The sequence below is a fragment of the Oncorhynchus mykiss genome, chromosome 16, assembly GCF_057628025.1.
Source record: "Oncorhynchus mykiss isolate SJ-2025 chromosome 16, ASM5762802v1, whole genome shotgun sequence".
NCBI lineage: Eukaryota > Metazoa > Chordata > Actinopteri > Salmoniformes > Salmonidae > Oncorhynchus > Oncorhynchus mykiss.
In genome coordinates, this window is record NC_143037.1 from 26325160 (window position 1) to 26343052 (window position 17893).

Here is a 17893-nt window from a genome sequence, read left to right on the forward strand (position 1 = left end):
ATCAACAACATTGTAGTGACTCCACAAGAATGACTTCAATTACAGAGTAAAAAGAAGAACACAAATATACAAAACATGGCAAAGGAATACACTTTTTGGTCTATGTTTGGGGCAAATCGAACACGACACAACACTGAGTAACTGCCTCCTTATTTTCAAGCATGGTGGTGGCTGCTTCATGGCATGGGTATTTTTAAGGATACAAATACATAAGCTAAGGCAAAATCCTAGAGCAAAACCTGTTTCAGACTTCTTTACACCAGACACTAGGAGATGAATTCACCTTTCAGCAGGACAATAATCTACAACACAAGGCCACGTCTACACTGGAGTTGCTTACCAAGAAGATGGTGAATGTTCTTAAGTGGCCAAGTTACAATTTTGACTTAAATCTGCTTGAAATACTATGGACTTGCTCACCAACATCCTAACAGAGCTTGAAGAATTTAGAAAATAGTAATAGGCAAATATTACACAATCAAGGTGTGCAAATCTTTTAGAGATTTACCCAAGAATACTCACAGCTGTAATTGCTGCCAAAGGTGTTTCTAACATGTATAGACTCGGGGAGCCGAATACTTATGCAACAACTATATATATAAATAAAAAGTACACATTTCTTCCATTTTGACATTAAACTATTTGGGGTAGATAATGACAAGAAAATTAACATTAAATCAATTTTAATCCCACTTTGTAACACAATCAAGTGTGAGGAAATCCAAAGGGTCTGAATACTTTTGCAATTGCACTATCTATTGAACCATAAAGCAATGGTCTATGGATGATGGTCACCAGCATTGTAACTTGCAGAGCAATGAAGAGACAGGGTGGCATTTCGGCTACTGTAGCTGGCACACACTTTATGACCTTAACGCTTTATCAGGATAGGTTCTCGTCCTCCAAAAATGATGTATTTTTTATCTTTATGCAAAATAACAAAGTTAGTATGTCCAGTGTCACCTCCCGACTCTTTTCCATTTGGGCTTCTGCAGTACACAGTATGTCCTGGTTGGTGTGCCAATGGCGCAGGAAGAAAACACTTGATATGCCAATGGGACATTGAGCATACAGACCACAGCACAACTGTCCTTGCACTACACTACACTACACCCCAACACACAACTGTGCCGTACATCCTCATTCGTTTTCAACATGCTCAAAACTTAGCCATTTAGGCGAACACAGACAGACACACACACTCAAGAAGAACATCACGGCGGCTCTGACAAATAGGTCCGTTGCATAATTGAGTGTGTTTCCGAGTTTTCTCTCCAGTCCAACTACAGCTAAACACGCAATGTTGATGGATACCTTTGAAATAATATAGATTCATACAACTTTCTGAATAGATCTCACACATGTCCAAAATAAAACATTCTTAATATCACCGGTAAAAATTTTTATTAAAAAAAAAAAATCAGACATTTTTGTTGAGCAGATCCTTTCCCCAAGTGGCTTACATCGCCTTTGCTAACACTTATCCCCATTCATGCAGCTGAATATCTACCCACTTGAGTAACATAGGAGGAATTGCCTCAAGGGCATAGCACCTGGGAATTGAACTATTGACCTTTGGGTCACCAGTAAGATGGATTTCTAAGAACATGCATAATAGTCACCTCTGTCAGACTACAAGACATCTCGGGAAGGATTCATGTTCAAAGAAGGTCTTGGGGTTGAATGTGTTTTTCTTATTGATTGTATTCACATGACAAAATGGGGGGGGGGGGGGGGTGGTAGTAGGACGTGACATATCAAATGGATGACGTAGTACACAATTGTGCAATTTTCAGGGACCGGTTTTGGCTCATGAGCACTACTTTCAAAACTACTGGCTGAAATTACTATACAAAACCTCTGGAGCATCACTAGCTTTCCCAACATTCCCAGGTTTTCCAGAAATCCCAGTTGGAAGATTCCCGGAATAAGTAAGAAAACTGGAATCCACCGACAAGGATTTTTGGAAAACCTGGGAAATTTGCCAGAATATTGCAACCCTATTTAATTATATTATTTTCTCCATTTTCTCCAAGGCGAGACGTTTGCGGAGAACTTAAGCCACAACGAGACGTGCCAGCCGTGCACCCGCTGCGTGGGCCTCCTCCGCATGCAGACGCCCTGCACCGACTCCAACGATGCTATCTGTGTTTGCGACTACGGCTACTACCTCAACGAGCTGTCCAGCCAGTGTCAGAGCTGCACCAAGTGCCCTGAGGGCCAGGGCATGCTGTACAGCTGTGAACACGACCGCGACACCGTGTGCGAGGAGTGCACCAGAGATACGTACTCTGACCAAGAGAGTTCGCGGGAGCCCTGCCTGCCCTGCACCATCTGCGACGAGGACGACGAGCTGGAGATCAAGGCCTGCAACTCCATCAGTGACACCGTTTGCCAAGGTAGGAGAGACAGAGCTAATGCTACAGGGAGACTGAAAGCCAATGTAATATAGCATGCGGAACTCTGGAAGCAAATAGAGCTAATGTAAAAAAAAACAAGGTTATTTAGGATCCATAAACCTCGAACACATGCAGGAGGCAGACAGTCAGAGTTACAGTTCTTTAATATGTATTTTCTCTTTTCGTTTTGAAGGGGATTACAATAAATGAAAACATTTTAATTTATTCTTCGTAGCCCGCTTTGGGTCCGTTCGGCAGTCGCGGTTGTCTCAGTCGTTGCATCTTGGTTCCGCTGGAGAGAGGGGAGAGCTGAAATCAGTAGCATAGTCGCAATGAAAAGGTAGCAGGTACTTCAGTCACACAAGAGCTGCGGTTGACGTCGTTCAATCGTTTGGCTCTTTCCAAGCAGGGTCTCATTCGCTTCAGTAGCAGCTCCCCTCTCCCCAGGTAGTGTTGATGGCTTGATTGAGCCCTGTCATCTGCTCTGTAGCTGGTTTGCTGCAGTGTCGAATCCCCAACACTGACTGAAGAGCTACCTTTATGCCAGTGGCAGCTTGTTAATGCTATGCTCATCATGTGTGTTGGGCAACTACTTGACTCGCTCATTCCCTCATTCACTTAACCAGACAAACACAACAAAAAGGCTTATCAATTTCAAACTATTCAAAATATGAATAAATAGTTTAGGCCTATTTAAATAGTGATAACTGTAAAACAAACCACACATGTGGACTAAATAAATAAAGCACAAATCAGCGGCCCACATATCGAGTAGCTTGCAATGTCAAGGTAGGAGAGACGGAGAGCTAACACTACTGTACGTCAGCTACCTAATGTTACCGGGATGTATTGTAATATGGGGAGATCGGGAAGCAATTAGAGTTAGCTCACACACGGAGCGAGAGATCAAAACAGAGGCCACACGCAGGCAGGTGCAGGCGCACACACACACACACACACACACACACACACACACACACACACACACACACACACACACACACACACACACACACACACACACACACACAGACCGTACATCGGTTCCCATCCAGCACATACTTTTCTTGACATTCAGAGATGAGTTGGAGCCATTGTATTGTGTTGTCAATCAATGATACATATTGTATAAAGAACCACCACCACAGTGCCAACCCTAACCCTGCACTATATCAGCCCTATATGACTCTATCAGATAATATCTCTATCTCCCTCACCACAATATGGACATTGTTGGGCCAGAGATGTAACTACCACTCCATACTCGTCTCAATGTCCAGATAGACTCATCCCAAACAAAGACCACCCTCTGTGTCTCCTGGGGCCACTTGAAAGGTCATGATCACTATTGGCTCTGAATTACTTTTATATAATTTCGCCCCGTGGCCATCGCAGTCCTCCGAACCTGGAATTCCCCATGATCAGCATCACCGCAGATTTCAATGTCTTCGTGCTTCCTCCCTGGATTAAATCGATGCTTTATGTGAGTTTATTATAAAGGGAGTCTATTGAACAGTCATGGAAAGGCCTTTAGGGAGGCTGGTGGATGTGATGGCGTAATTTCGGTAGCGTACTGCAGACGGAAGGAGACCAGGACTAAAGGGAGTCTTTTGTGCTCTCCCATGATCCCTTTTGGTGCGACAGGCTGTTTGATGGCCCAAGAGGCATGCTGGGCTATTTCAGGGACCTACAGAAGATGAGTGAACCCTTTACACTCGTGGGAATTGGCCTGTATGTATAGTGCTAGATTAAAATGTGTCTTACAGAAGAAATACGAAAGCATATGCATAAGCATGGTAGCAATTGAAAGGGGATTATGGGAAAATGATTAGACTAAAGGTGAGGACACAACAGTTCACCTGACACAAGACTTAATCCAAACATTAGACATTTGATTACATGTGCATTTTATATTGACTGTACTTTTCGCCACATTTGAAATCTGGAAATACTCTGGATAAATTCAGTAACATGATAAGAATATTCCTGGAAAATGTGGAGTAGGTGCAACAAAGGGTTTAAGTGAGAGGACTAACTGCTGTCTCCAAGTGGCCACACCAAAGTGTGCGCACTTCTTAAGCTATTGCAATGCACTTTTATGGCTCTAACTACAAGGTGCTTTTTTGAGCTCTCCTAGCCGTGTCATTGAGGAACTAGGGCAAGCACACTTGTTTTGTTTGGAACACAGCCCTGCATCCCCGCAATCACACAATTACTTTTGTTGTTTATCCAAAAACGGCCCATTACAAATCGAAATCTGGGTCAGGTGGGCATCATTTGAAAGCGTGTTCTATTGCCAACATGAATAGCTAAATTATAAAATATGATCTTAGTGTTAGGCTTTCACAGGCCAATTCAGAGAAACAGATTTAATTTTCACAATAGACAACCACAGGCTCATTCTGTTCAGAACAAACCAGGGTATGGAGCCATGTCATCTTGTCATCATACCTCAAACATAGTGATCATAAACGTTGGCAGTGTATACGACATGCGTTTTATTATATGAAAATGTGAAGTGCTCATTTAGACTCTCGGGTGTTTGCCTTGCTTGCAGAACATCAAAGCTGTGTTTATTATAATCCTCAACGTCTCACCTTTCAAAATACATAGATTTGTCCTGATTTACAGCAGTTTCCTCACTCAGACAGCAGAACATTTGCAAAAGCTTCCCGATTTGCTGGAGAGATGGGGGCAACTTCTTGTACTGTGCGGTGCTTAACTTCAGAACGTCTGTCGGTCAAAACCCATACAGCGCTGTGAAACGCATGGTCTGAGCTCTGACGTCATTTATAGCATGACACTGCACAGCCACGCCGTTCCAACCTCCATGCTTATCAATGCCTAAATCTGCTATTTAAAAAAAAAATGTATTCCTTTGAAATTGATATATAGTTATGCTTGAGTTTGCGTAAGAGGAAGCTATATCAGCATGTACAGTTGAATAATGTTACATTAACCTCGGGAGTCAGGAAGCAGGTGCCGAATGTAAGTTTAATAATGATAATTACAAATGAAGAAAACATTAGAAGCGTACAGAATGTGAATGAAAGCAATACCACCTAGTGACTGATTTCTACTGAGGGCTAAATAAAGGGAGAGAAATCAAGAAAATAATGATGTCCAAGTGTGCGTAATAATGGGGAGCAGGTGTGCGTAATGATGGTTACCAGGGCAGGTGGTTAGTAGATCGGCGACGTTGAGCAGGAGTAGGCGTGACAGTAAATGGCAGAATTTAGAGAATCTGTCAACAACAACCATAATAGTAGTAAAACCATCAGAAAGGGGGAGATCAGTGACAAAGTCTATGGACAGATGGGCCCAAGGCCGCTGAGGCACGGGAAGGGGAAGGAGTTTACCTTCTGGAGCGTGCCGGGGAGATTTGGTTTGAGCACATATGGAGCAGGAGTAGCGGGCGCGTAGCGGGTGACCTCCCACGTCAAGGTGGGCCACCAGTACTTAGTGAAGAGAGATTGAATGGTACGGGTAATATCTGGGTGTCCAGAGGCGAGGGTTGTGTGTGCCCAGGACAACAGCCAATTCCTTACCCCCGTAGGGATGTAGGTGCGCTCCGGAGGGCAGGTAGCAGGCGCATGTTCCCACTGCAGAGCCTGGCAGATGTCCACATCTACGTTCCAAAGCACGTGAGCAACGATCCAAGAGGGTGGAATGATGGGCGCACTCAGGATCGGTACCTCTCCCGAGTCATGGAGACGGAACAGGGCATCGGCTTTGATGTTCTTAGAACCTGGGCGATATGACAGTGTGAAGTTGAATCCAGTGAAGAAAAGGGCCCACCTTGCTTGGTGCGGGTTCAGCCGCCTTGCCGTCCATATGTACTCCAGGTGGTCGGTGAGATTGAGGAATGGCTCCTTGTCACCCTCCAAGGAGCTCCTGGTAGCCGACGTCATGTTCCTCTCTGCAGGAGACAGTTTCTTTAAGAAGTATGCACATGGTTACAATTTCTGTAGGTTACCTTGGCGTTGGGACAGGATGGCTCCCATGCCCACTTCTGAGGCATCCACTTCCATCACGAAGGGCATCACGGGATCTGGGGTTTTTGGGCAACGGGCGGAGGTGAAACACTTCTCCGCTTTATCATAAAGGCGGTTATCCAGGAGGCGTCTCAGGACTACTCAGACGTGGGCGACGTGATCCTCCAAGGTGGCCGAGTAGACCAGGATGTCGTCAATATACATGACCACCTGGGGCCCGATCATGTCCCGGACCACCTCGTTCACGAATGCCTGAAACACTGACAGAGCATTGGCTAATCCATAAGGCATCACCAAGTACACGTAGTGCCCAGACGTCGTGCTGAAGGCCGTGTTCCACTCACCCCCCTCCCGGATGTGGATCAGATTGTAGGCACTCCGCAGGTCCAGCTTCGTAAAAAAAACTATTCGATGGCAGCCGGTACCAACGGGAGAGGGTAGCGGTACTTAGTGGTGATAGAATTGACCCCCATCATTCTTGGTCATGAAGAAGAAGCCTGCCGACGCAGGAAATGTGGATGAGTGGTCAAAACCCTGTTGGAGAGCCTCCTGGATGTACTCCTCCATGGCCTCGATCTCAGCCACCAACAGAGGCTAGACGCGGCTGTGCGATGGCGCAGAGCATTCTAGCAGGTCGATGGCACAGTCCCAGAGGCAATGAGGAGGGAGACAGGTGGCTTGGGTCTTGGAGAACACCTCCCAGAGATCCTGGTAAACCTCCGGGATGTCGGGCTCGAGGGCAACCACAGGACTCTCAACCGACGTGAAACATCAGGGCAAGGGAAAGCAGGTCCTCCGACATCCGGGTGCCCAATCTGTAATGTCCATCCTTAACCAGGAGATGGTGGGGTCATGACGTTGGAGCCGCGGGAGGCCGAGGATAACGCTGTGCACTCGTGCGGTGATGATGAGGAAGGGAAGGCTCTCCTGGTGTATGGATCCCAAGGTGAAGGTGAGTGGTGCTGTGACGTGTGTGATAATGCCTGATCCCACAGGTCGATTATCCAGGGAATGGACTGGAAGAGGAGAGCGGGTATGAGGAGATATTCATGGAGGAGACGAGGGCCTGGTCGATGAAATTCCCCGCAGCACTAGAATCCCCTATAGAGGTAAAAACAACACATGAGTAACAGCCAACCAGTGAAATGGAAACCAGGAACGGTTTGGTGGAAACCATATCTCCATTGGTTCAGGATCTGCCTCGGGACAGCCAAAGGATGGAGGCGAGTGGCGAGGTGGGCTCAAACAAACACTCAATATTTGAAAGAAAATAAATACTCTGTGAACCCACTTCCTATATGAACATGATTCAGAGTCTGATGTAATTTTGCAGTCTGCAGACGGCTTATACAGTAGTGCACTTACCAGTAACATCTTAATCTAGATTTTCATTCCAGGCATGAAGTTTCACAGACCACTGTTTTGTGTTTCGTCCTCATCATCATATATTACTCTTGAATCTAACCTAATCATGTACTCTTACTATCTGATCTAATCGTTTTAAGGAGCACGTGATTCATCATTACTTCTCAATCTGTATCCCTGCCAGATGTCCTCATCCATTAAGGACGTGGAGTGAGTTGATGCAGCCTTAAGGCTATAGAGTTGATGCAGCCTTAAGGCTATATACTGCCAGAACCTAGTTAGCAGGGTGGAGAGAGAGAGAGACGTAGAGTGAGTGAAAGAAAGAGAGACCCGAGAGAGCGAAAAAGAGAGAGAGAGAAGAGAGAGAGAGCCAGAGAGAGAGAGAGAGAGAGAGTAGGAACAGGAGACACTGCTTCTTGTTGTAACTCTAGCGGTGAGAGAGGCGTCAGGAAAGCCGTTATGTCCGTCCATTGACATTTACACTGTATCCAATTCATTATTCTGTATGTCTTGCGAAGTATATTTTTGTCGGCCATTGGGATGATTCGGCATTCTAGCAGCTCATGAAAGTGGAGGGAGTTGAAAAAAGATCTGCGATGGTTGAGAAATGGTTGTGTTTACCTTAGTGCCGCCAATAGCTGCTGTGAAAATCCAATTTTCCCTCTCATTACCAAAGGGATTACTGTTAGTGTTATATTGGAGATTTGAGAAGGAATACTCTCACCAGTCCTCTCCTTAGAACACAATGATGATAATATAGAACATACTCTGAGTGTGTCACAAATGGCATCATATTCCCTATACTGTACCGTGCACTTCTTTTGGCCAGGGCCCAATGGGTGGCTTTTCCTGTGGGTCCAGCTTTTTGTTTCACATCCATGGGCTTATTAAACACTAAAGATGACAATGACATTATTAGTAATATATTCTTTTTTTTTTTTAACAATGGCAACACTAGCTATTCTATCTTGGAATTTGAGAGGCCGAAACTGTCCTATTAAACGTTCCAGCTGCGTTGGTATCCTAGCAAGAAACCATGTTGATATAGCAATGCTCCAAGAACCACAGCTGCTTCCAAAAGGATTCACACAGAAAGAAAAAATATATATTTGTACAAAACTAAAAGGGGTGAAAAAAGGGTCATAATGATACATAAATAAACTCAAAATGCACCTGTTGGGTAAAGGTGAAGACCAAGAATGCAAAGTCACTTTCTTTAAATGGAAAGAAAAATTGCCTTTATTCATGTGCATGCTACAAATTCACATGGTTCTATGTTTTTTTTGTATTCTCTGAACAGCATCTTGTTAGGATTAACTGAATTCCATCTGGTTCTTGGGACAGTCGTGAATGCCATTTTGGACATAGTAAGACTAACTACAATCCACACGCAACCAAGGCTCTCCAGCATATACTCTCTGGTTACAACCTCATTGATGCCTGGACGAGCACATAATCCTGAAGCTAAAGAGTACAGGTATTCAAGCAGGGTGTAAATCATTCTCACAAATCGATTTCACACTATTATCTACTCCGCTATTGTCTTTAATTAAGAAAATAGAAATTAGACAGAAGAGCTTGTCGACCACCATGCTTAATACCGCCAAACTTCAAATTTCAGAATCTGCTAAACGATCCACAATATGGATTTCTGCGATAAATTCGAAATTGAACTAAATTAATTCATAATGATCAATACAAATTCAGTCGGACCCCTGGATTCTATGGGATGCCACAAAAGTTTTTACAAAAAAAGAATGCAACTGCATTTGCATCTGGGTTGAATAAATCACTATTAGAGAAGATATCACCTCAAATCTCTCTCAATTAACTCAATAGAGCATTGGATATCATGAATAAAGGCAAATCACCTGGATGGAACGGCTTTCCTCCTGATGTGTATTTGAAATGCTGGAATCAATTAGGTCCACTATTGCTTTAAACAATTAATACAGCCGTTCACAAGGTTCATTTGGGAGAGATGTGAATACAGCACTAATCCCCCCCCCCCCCCAAAAGACAAGATGCCACCCAGTGTTCTCACTATCGTCCCCTACCTTTTGATTAACACAGATATTCAACTGTTTTCTAAAATGCTGTCATCCCGTCTCGAGACGTACGTACCCAAATTGGTCTGTCTTGGAACAGATGGGAATTGCCTCCATTTTCATTAATATGGTTAAAATACTATATTCCAATCCCTCGTCCATAGTTATAACAGGCAATGTCTGCTCTGCTCCATTGAAAATGACTAGAAGCAGCAGACAAGGCAATCCAATTTCGCTATTGCTATTCTTATTCTCCACGGAACCCCTGGCCCAGGCGATTTGTCAATCGAAAGGAAATAACATACATTTCCATAACATCTACTGATCACTTCATCTCATTATATGCAGACAATATTTTACTACCTTACATCTAGACATTGTATCTCTATCGCTCCCTAACGCATTGAAGATTCATAGATACATTTAGCTTTAACCTAAAGCCCTACAGTACTGCTGCTCAAGACCCCGATGGATGACTCCATTGCTACTTATGGAATCCCAATAGTTTCCCTTTTTAAATATATGGGAGTAGATATATTTCCTTCCCTAGGTAAAACCCTTGCCAGAAACTTTAACGGAACGCTCAGATCAATTAAATCCAACCTCGGTAGATGGTTACTTTTAACCAGCAGAATGTCTATTATCAAAAGGAATATATTGCCACTGCTGAATTTCTTTAGAGGTGGGAGGCATGCTTTCTTCGAGGGGTGGGGGGTGGAAGAAGGCATCCAAAAGTAAGTTTGTTCTGAAGTGTCTCCCGTTTGAGACGCACCCTCCTTGATGCTAGTCCCTTGTAAGTGGAGTTGACGGCCAGTAGCGTCTCAAGTGAAATGATGATGGTTATCTAAAGGAAAGTGCAACATGCCTTCGACTCTGATCCATGCCAGTGAGGCCACCGTGTAGAGGTCAAGATTCGTAGGCCATGGGAGGCTATCATATCGTGTGACAGAGGTCTGTTTGGGAGGTTAGAGTGGTTCAGAACCTCCCCAAGGGACATGACTGAGATGGAGAAAACAACAAAGGGTTAATCCCCCCAAATTCCTGCTGGGTTCAAATTGCTCCAACGTTGAAGTTGATGAATGAAAACAGTCTAGTTAACCATAACCAAGCCTCAGTCAGAGCGACATCTTCGGTGTGATCGTAAATCAACTTGGACAAAGTGATGTTACTGTGGAGTGTATGTGATTAATCCTCAATGGAATGCTGGTGCTGTACAATGCTCCGGGGCGAAGTTTCCCCTAGGTACAGATCTAGAATCAGATTCTCCTCCCCCAATCTTAATCTTAACCATTATTGGGGAAAATGCAAAACTGATCAGCGTCTAGAGGCAACTTCACTGTACACCGTGTACAAAGGAAGATGGGGCCATGAAATTGCTGTGTAATATGGCTAATAACAGGATCGGTTTACAGGGTGACAGATGTGTTTGTCTGTTGAGCCCTGGGGGTTACTGTTACATGCATACACGTGTGCTCACATACTGTACATGTGCGAATATGTGTGTGTGTTCTATACAATAGCTAAAACAGGTTGGTAAAGCTAGCCTTATTGTAACAGCTTTCTCTTGGACCATGACTGGGTAAGCAGTCCTAAAGGTCCTCATGTCCAGTTCTTATCAATGCGAAGCACTGGCTGAGTACCTCAAGGTTAGTGGGGGAAGAGGAGGACACCATCCATGGCCTCCCTCCCTCCTTAGGATTATACCCCAGACACGCTGCACATGTTCTGGGCTGGCCCCTAACCCAAGGCTGGGGCCCCTGGATGTATGGCCTCAGGGCCAAGGGTAGTGGAGAGGCTGACGACAAACACACGCACACGTATATTAACATAGGTTCACAAACAGTGGTGTAGTGGAGGCTAAACGCACATACCCACCTTTTTTGGTGGGGCGCAAGCGTTTACCCACCTTTTGCGCAAAAATGTTTTGAAAGTTTAGGGAGTGATACAATACGTTACTTACTGTGAACAGCGGATATTTTTTACCCACATATATTTTTTACCACTACTACACGCACACACACACACACACACACACACACACACACACACACACACACACACACACACACACACACACACACACACACACACACTCACTCACTCACTCACTCACAGACAGACGTTGAGGTTCATGGGCTGACTTATTGGACATGACAGAGCATTGTACACAAGGTCAGGTGGGGATCAGAGGAGAGGGGATGGAGGAAGCATCGGGCCAAGTGCATTCTGTTATTAGTTGGGTAGGTGGGGGAGTAGGGGGGTGGGCTAAGGCTGTTTCCTTCCTGTGTTTGGTTGACATTAACGATTGACAGACTGCCCTCAACAAATCGGGAAAAGGAGTGATCAACTAACCAGCACCATATACCAACTAGGGTTTTTTAGTGGAAACCGGGTTACAGAGATTTACAGAGACTCCCTGCCCAAACCCACTCCCGTTTTCCAGGAGAAATAACTGCGAGAAACTGGTCAATTATAATCCATTATTTATATGAACAGCATGACGTGAAATTGAACTGTTAAATTATATTCAATGTCTAATTCTGGCTTCTCTATAGCCTTCTTTGCTCTGCTATCTGATCAATAATGATCGATAATCATGGCTCAGTGTATGCTGTTGTAATAGCCTATCGCATTTACTATATTGTTTATGCATATTGTTTATGCTGAAACTGTATACACAACCTTGAAGTACAGTTAGTAGGCCTAGGGTAAAGTAATGCCACTGAGGCAGAATGCAAATATGCAAGCGCAGAATAAAATGTAGCCTACAGGCAGTTCGACAAGTGGATTGATCCGACATGCAGGCCTACATCCCCCAACAATTGTGAGGCAAGTGCAGAGGGGGCTTCAGCAAGTGCAGAGGGGGCTTCAGCAAGTGCAGAGGGGGCTTCAGCAAGTGCAGAGGGCGCTGTAGCAGCCAAACGTCCTAGAGTGATGCAGTCTTACCTCAAGCTGACGCAAGCACTGAATGAAATTCTAGCAGAAATGGCTGCGAGCGACGGATTCTCCTACCATGCCATTGCAAACAGCATTGTGCCACACACCATCTTCCTCACTTTCTCCAATGTGCTCCGCAGCTCCCCTCTCACCTCATACTGTACTATCCATCTTCTTCAGCATCAACACAAACTTTGTGGAGCCAAAAGGCTCACGTTTCATTTATTTTTTGCTGTGGCTATATTTGGATCTCAATTATTATTTTGTTGCTCAGAATTTTCCTGCAGGAAATGCAGACTTGTAGTGTTTTGGAGGTTTTAAAAGGCTTGTGAAGTTTGTAATTTCGACGTAAAAATGTCAGACTTGAATTGCCTTAACAAAAAAATATATCAATCCCTAAAAAAATGCCAATGAATTATAATCCATATAATAATTCAAATTGCTTGAAGCAGACGGGCTCAGATCAAGATGCTACTTGAGTAGGCTAGCCTTTGTGTTTTGACCAACATATTATTTTGTGAAAAGCCAGATTTATTCGAATGAGAGAGAGAGAAAGAAAGAGAGAGAACGAGGGAGAGATTTTATGTTCCATAGAATTACCACATCATTAGCTGAGGCGACTGGTGAGACCCTCACCCGGGCCTAATAACTTGAGACTATTTTGTCTGTCTGCCCCTACATCTGTCTGTCCGTCCATCCGTCTGTCTGTCTTTGTAAAGTGTGCCATTGTAAGGCCATAGCGCGGGCTACCCTCTTTGAGTCCACTTTTGACTTCTATGGCCTTGCATCAGTTCTATTGACTTGGGCTATATGGCCACAGTTGACCTTATCTCCTGAACCCCATTGCTCTCTGCTCAACACAATACAAGCCTTGTGCCGACGAAGGGAGTTTTAAGTCTCCAAATTCCACGCATGTAGATGCAAAGAATTGTCTCCTTGTGTTAAGGACTCATAACAAATAACGAATGGCGCAGTGTGGCCATTTTCTGGAATGTTGTGTAATTCAGCCCTTCGACATTCCAAGAAGAATTCTTGGGAGTTGCTTTTTTAATTGCAGCGTTGTGTTCCGGTCCAGGGATGACCACAACACTTGTGGCGGGGCTCGTGCCGCTTCCATTCATGGCCAATTTTCCAGTTGGTAGCCCAAGTCCCTGTGATAGATGGATGATGTGTTGGAAGCTTGTATGTAGGCTTGCTTGTAGCATGGCCAACCCTTCCCAACGGTAATTCTTATCAGCTATATGCCATAGTTATCAGATATCTGCATTGATCATGGCATGAACGCAACATGCAACAATTTAAATCATTTTACAGTTAAATATAAGGAAATCAGTCAATTTAAATAAATTCATTAGGTCCTAATCAATGGATTTCACATGACTGGGAATGCAGATACCTTACAAAAAAAGAAAGGGGCATGGATCAGAAAACCAGTCAGTATCTTCTGTGACCACCATTTGCCTCATGCAGCATGACACATCTCCTCTGTCAAAGCTATATATTCAAGTTAAATGAACTCTTGTCTTTATTTGTAGTTATTTATCAGAAATGAATGTTGGTCCTTGGTACTCTGAATCTTGTCCAGCAGTCCAAATCTAATGGGGAGAAAAGGCTCTTCAGTTTTCCCCCAGCAGGTTATTAACGAACACATTTTATGAGTGATGTATATCAATATCTTTGTTTTATAGCACTGCCTGACTTTTTTAGACCTTATTCCTCAATTTGACCATTTGGGTGAAAGGAGGAGCAGAGGTTGCAGATGAACACAACAAGAGAAAGACAGGTAGAGGAGGGAGGGCCGGCGAAGAGAGAGGAAGAGAGACAAGAGGGGGTGGTGCAGAAGCAGAGCGAAGGAGAGAGGCTAAAAGGGGAGAGACGGAAGAGAGGATAGGAGAAAGGGGAACAGATGCTGAGAAGAGTGTCCCGGTCGATAAAAGCGATGGAGTTACTCCTCTGCACTCTCAGGTTTCGGCGGGTGACCTCTAGCAGTGCCTATCACATTCTGCCGCAGAGCAGACACTCACACACGCGCGCAAATATGTACACGTGCAAGCACGTGCAAGCACGCACACACACACACACACACACACACACACACACACACACACACACAGCAACAACTGTGCACAAGTCCATCCGCACATGAATAAACACAGGGGTATGTGCACAGATAAATGAGAAAGGTCAAGGGGAGCGAGAGAGAGAGAGAGAGAGAAAGAAAGAAAAAGAGAGGCACCCAAGTAAGAGCTAGCCATATAGCCAGAGAGAAAGAAAGATCAGGTGAGGAGAGCAAGCAAGCCATATAGTATTTGTATTGGCAGAAATTACGTCATTACATGCGGAAGTACATTTTTGTCACCGAGTCTGAGCAATGAATGAACATCACAATTTCTGAAATACTTTTTTAAGCAACTGTTAAGTTACTTAACTGGATTCTAGGACAGGACTGGGCTTGTGGTGGGCAAGGTTACAGTTTTGGCACCACTCAAGCGTAATGACATGTAATAAAAACAGGGTTGTGTCGGAAACCCCTCTTTCTCCAGCCCTGAAACCATAAACCTCCACTGTGGAGTCTGTAAAAGACTAGGAACACTGTTGACTACAGTATTCAAGAGGTTGGAATGCAGAATGGTCATTGCTTTTTCAGGTGTGGCCAGCTACTGAAATATCCACACACACACACATTTATGAGTGCCTAGTGAAAGTCTACCCACCCCTTGCAGTCTTGACATGTTGCTGCCTTAAAATGTTATCTTAAAATTGATTCAACTGGATTTTTGTATTTCTTTTTTTTCAAAGCCAGCATTCTTCTTTCTCTGTGCATGGAGAGATTATCAGGACACACCTTATTCCCAAATTGATAACGTTTATCGCGCATCAAGAGTCACGTGGAGACGAACAGATTTGGTTCAGTCAGTTCAGTTCAGTCAGTCATCCTGAAGAGCCCTTCCCATCTAGCTAGTTTATGCTTGTGGCTAGATAATATCAGCGAGAATTTGTCTGCCGAAGTTGGGACTTTGGGAGTGTTCAGAATCATTCTGTTTTTATCTGAGTAATGTTTTATTATACACTACCAATCAAAAGTTTTAGAACACCTACTCATCCAATGGCCTTTTTCTTTATTTTAATTTTTTTTTACATTGAAGAATAATAGTGAAGACATGGAAACTAATGAAATAACGCATATGGAATCATGTAGTAACCAAAAAAGTGGAAAACAAATCAAAATATATTTGAGATTCTTCAAATAGCCACCCTTTGCCTTGATGACAGCATTGCACACTCTTGGCATTCTCTCAACCAGATTCACCTGGAATGCTTTTCCAACAGTCTTGAAGGAGTTCCCACATATGCTGAGCACTTGTTGGCTGCTTTTTCTTCACTCTGCGGTCCAACTCATCCCAAACCATCTCAATTTGGTTGAGGTCGGGGGATTGTGGAGGCCAGGTCATCTGATACAGCACTCCATCACTCACCTTCATGGTAAAATAGCCCTTACACAGCCTGGAGGTGTGTTGTGTCATTGTCTAAATAAATCACAGACAGTGTCACCAGCACAGCACCCCCACACCATGACACCTCCTCCTCCATCCTCCACGGTGATAAATACACATGCGGAGATCATCTGTTCACCCACACCGCATCTCACAAAGACATGGCGGTTGGAACCCAAAATCTCAAATTTGGACTTCAGACCAAAGGACAAATTTCCACCGGTCTAATGTCCATTGCTCATGTTCATGGTCCAAGCAAGTCTCTTCTTCTTATTGGTGTCCTTTAGTAGTGGTTTCTTTGCAGCAATTTGACCATGAAGGCCGGATTCACACAGTCTCATTTGAACAGTTGATGTTGAGATGTGTCTGTTACTTGAACTCTGTGAAGCATTTATTTGGTCTGCAATTTCTGAGGCTGGTAACTCTAATGAACTTATCCTCTGCAGCAGAGGTAACTCTGGGTCTTCCATTCCTGTGGCGGTCCTCATGAGAGCCAGTTTCATCATAGCGCTTGATTGTTCTTGGATAGTGGCGCACATGACCACCTCTCTTGTATCCATCCACTTCAAAAAGAGCAGGCCATCTTGTCGAATCCATCCCATGGTACCCCAATCAGCCCGCTTAGGCATGTCATTCACCTTGGTTTTCGGAAAGCCCACTGTTGGCCTGAATGGTGCCACAAGCCCACACATCCTGCTTCCTCAGGTCTGTGAACAGGGTAGGGCTTGTGTAGAAGTTGTCCACAAAAAGTTTGTTGCCCTTCCCCATTCGTTGAAAATCTAATAACTCCATGACGGAATCATAGCTAAGTCCCTTACCGGTCGCACAACTGCTCGTCCCCTCATAAACAAAAAAATTCCACTTGTATGCACACGCAGAATCAACCAAAACAAACAGTTTGTAACCCCATTTATTTGGTTTGTTAGGCATGTATTGTTTTAGGCCAATTCTGGCCTTTGAGGTTACCATCCTCTCATTGATGGAAAGTCCTGGGCGGGCTGAAAATAGGTCTTGCAGGCCTCAACCACACTGGTAGAGAGGTTTTATTTTGCCGAGCCTATCAAACCTTGCTGTGCCTCGCTTCTTCTCGTTGTCCTCATCAACTTCTGGGTCACTGATATGAAGCGCCCATGACATTGTCAGACACATTTTGCATGACATGACAGTGGAGAGGAAAGGCAGTTGATAGAGGGGAGCAGTTTTCCAGTAGTCTTTAGCTTCACATGACCCATGTAAATGACCATTGACAGGTAACAAAAAAGATCTGACGTGGAAATGGGCTTCCATGCCTCTTTCTTGCCTGCCATACTTATTAGTGTTCAACACCATCAACAACTGACAAGGTGAAAAACAGCTGAAAAAGTTGAATGGGGCTGTACTTCGAGGTTATGTCCAGCTGAGGTCCTGGTGGCCTTTTCTGTCTGAATGTTGGAGGAAGTGGCTCGACATCCTCCTCCAGCACAGAGTGCCAACGACCCTCTTCCTCTCATTTCAAAACGTCATGAGAAGTATTTACCAGTCCAACACTGCATCTTCTCCGTACAAAAACATCTCCTCGGTTTGCGAGTCAAAACTGTTCACTATCGGACTCATCTTGTAGTAACTCCGTCTCACTTTCCCTATCAATTTCATCGATAATATCATGTAGATCTGTA

General features: G+C 44.2%; 1 protein-coding gene across 1 annotated transcript in view; it reads left to right on the top strand.

Moving 5' to 3' along the window:
- The window catches only part of ngfrb (nerve growth factor receptor b), an 81971-nt gene that overhangs the window by 18339 nt on the left and 45739 nt on the right, over positions 1–17893 (top strand). Inside the window, exon 3 of the mRNA XM_036946621.2 lies at positions 2037–2399. Within this exon, the coding sequence (XP_036802516.1) occupies positions 2037–2399 (363 nt within the window). The remainder of the gene's footprint in view (positions 1–2036; positions 2400–17893) is intronic.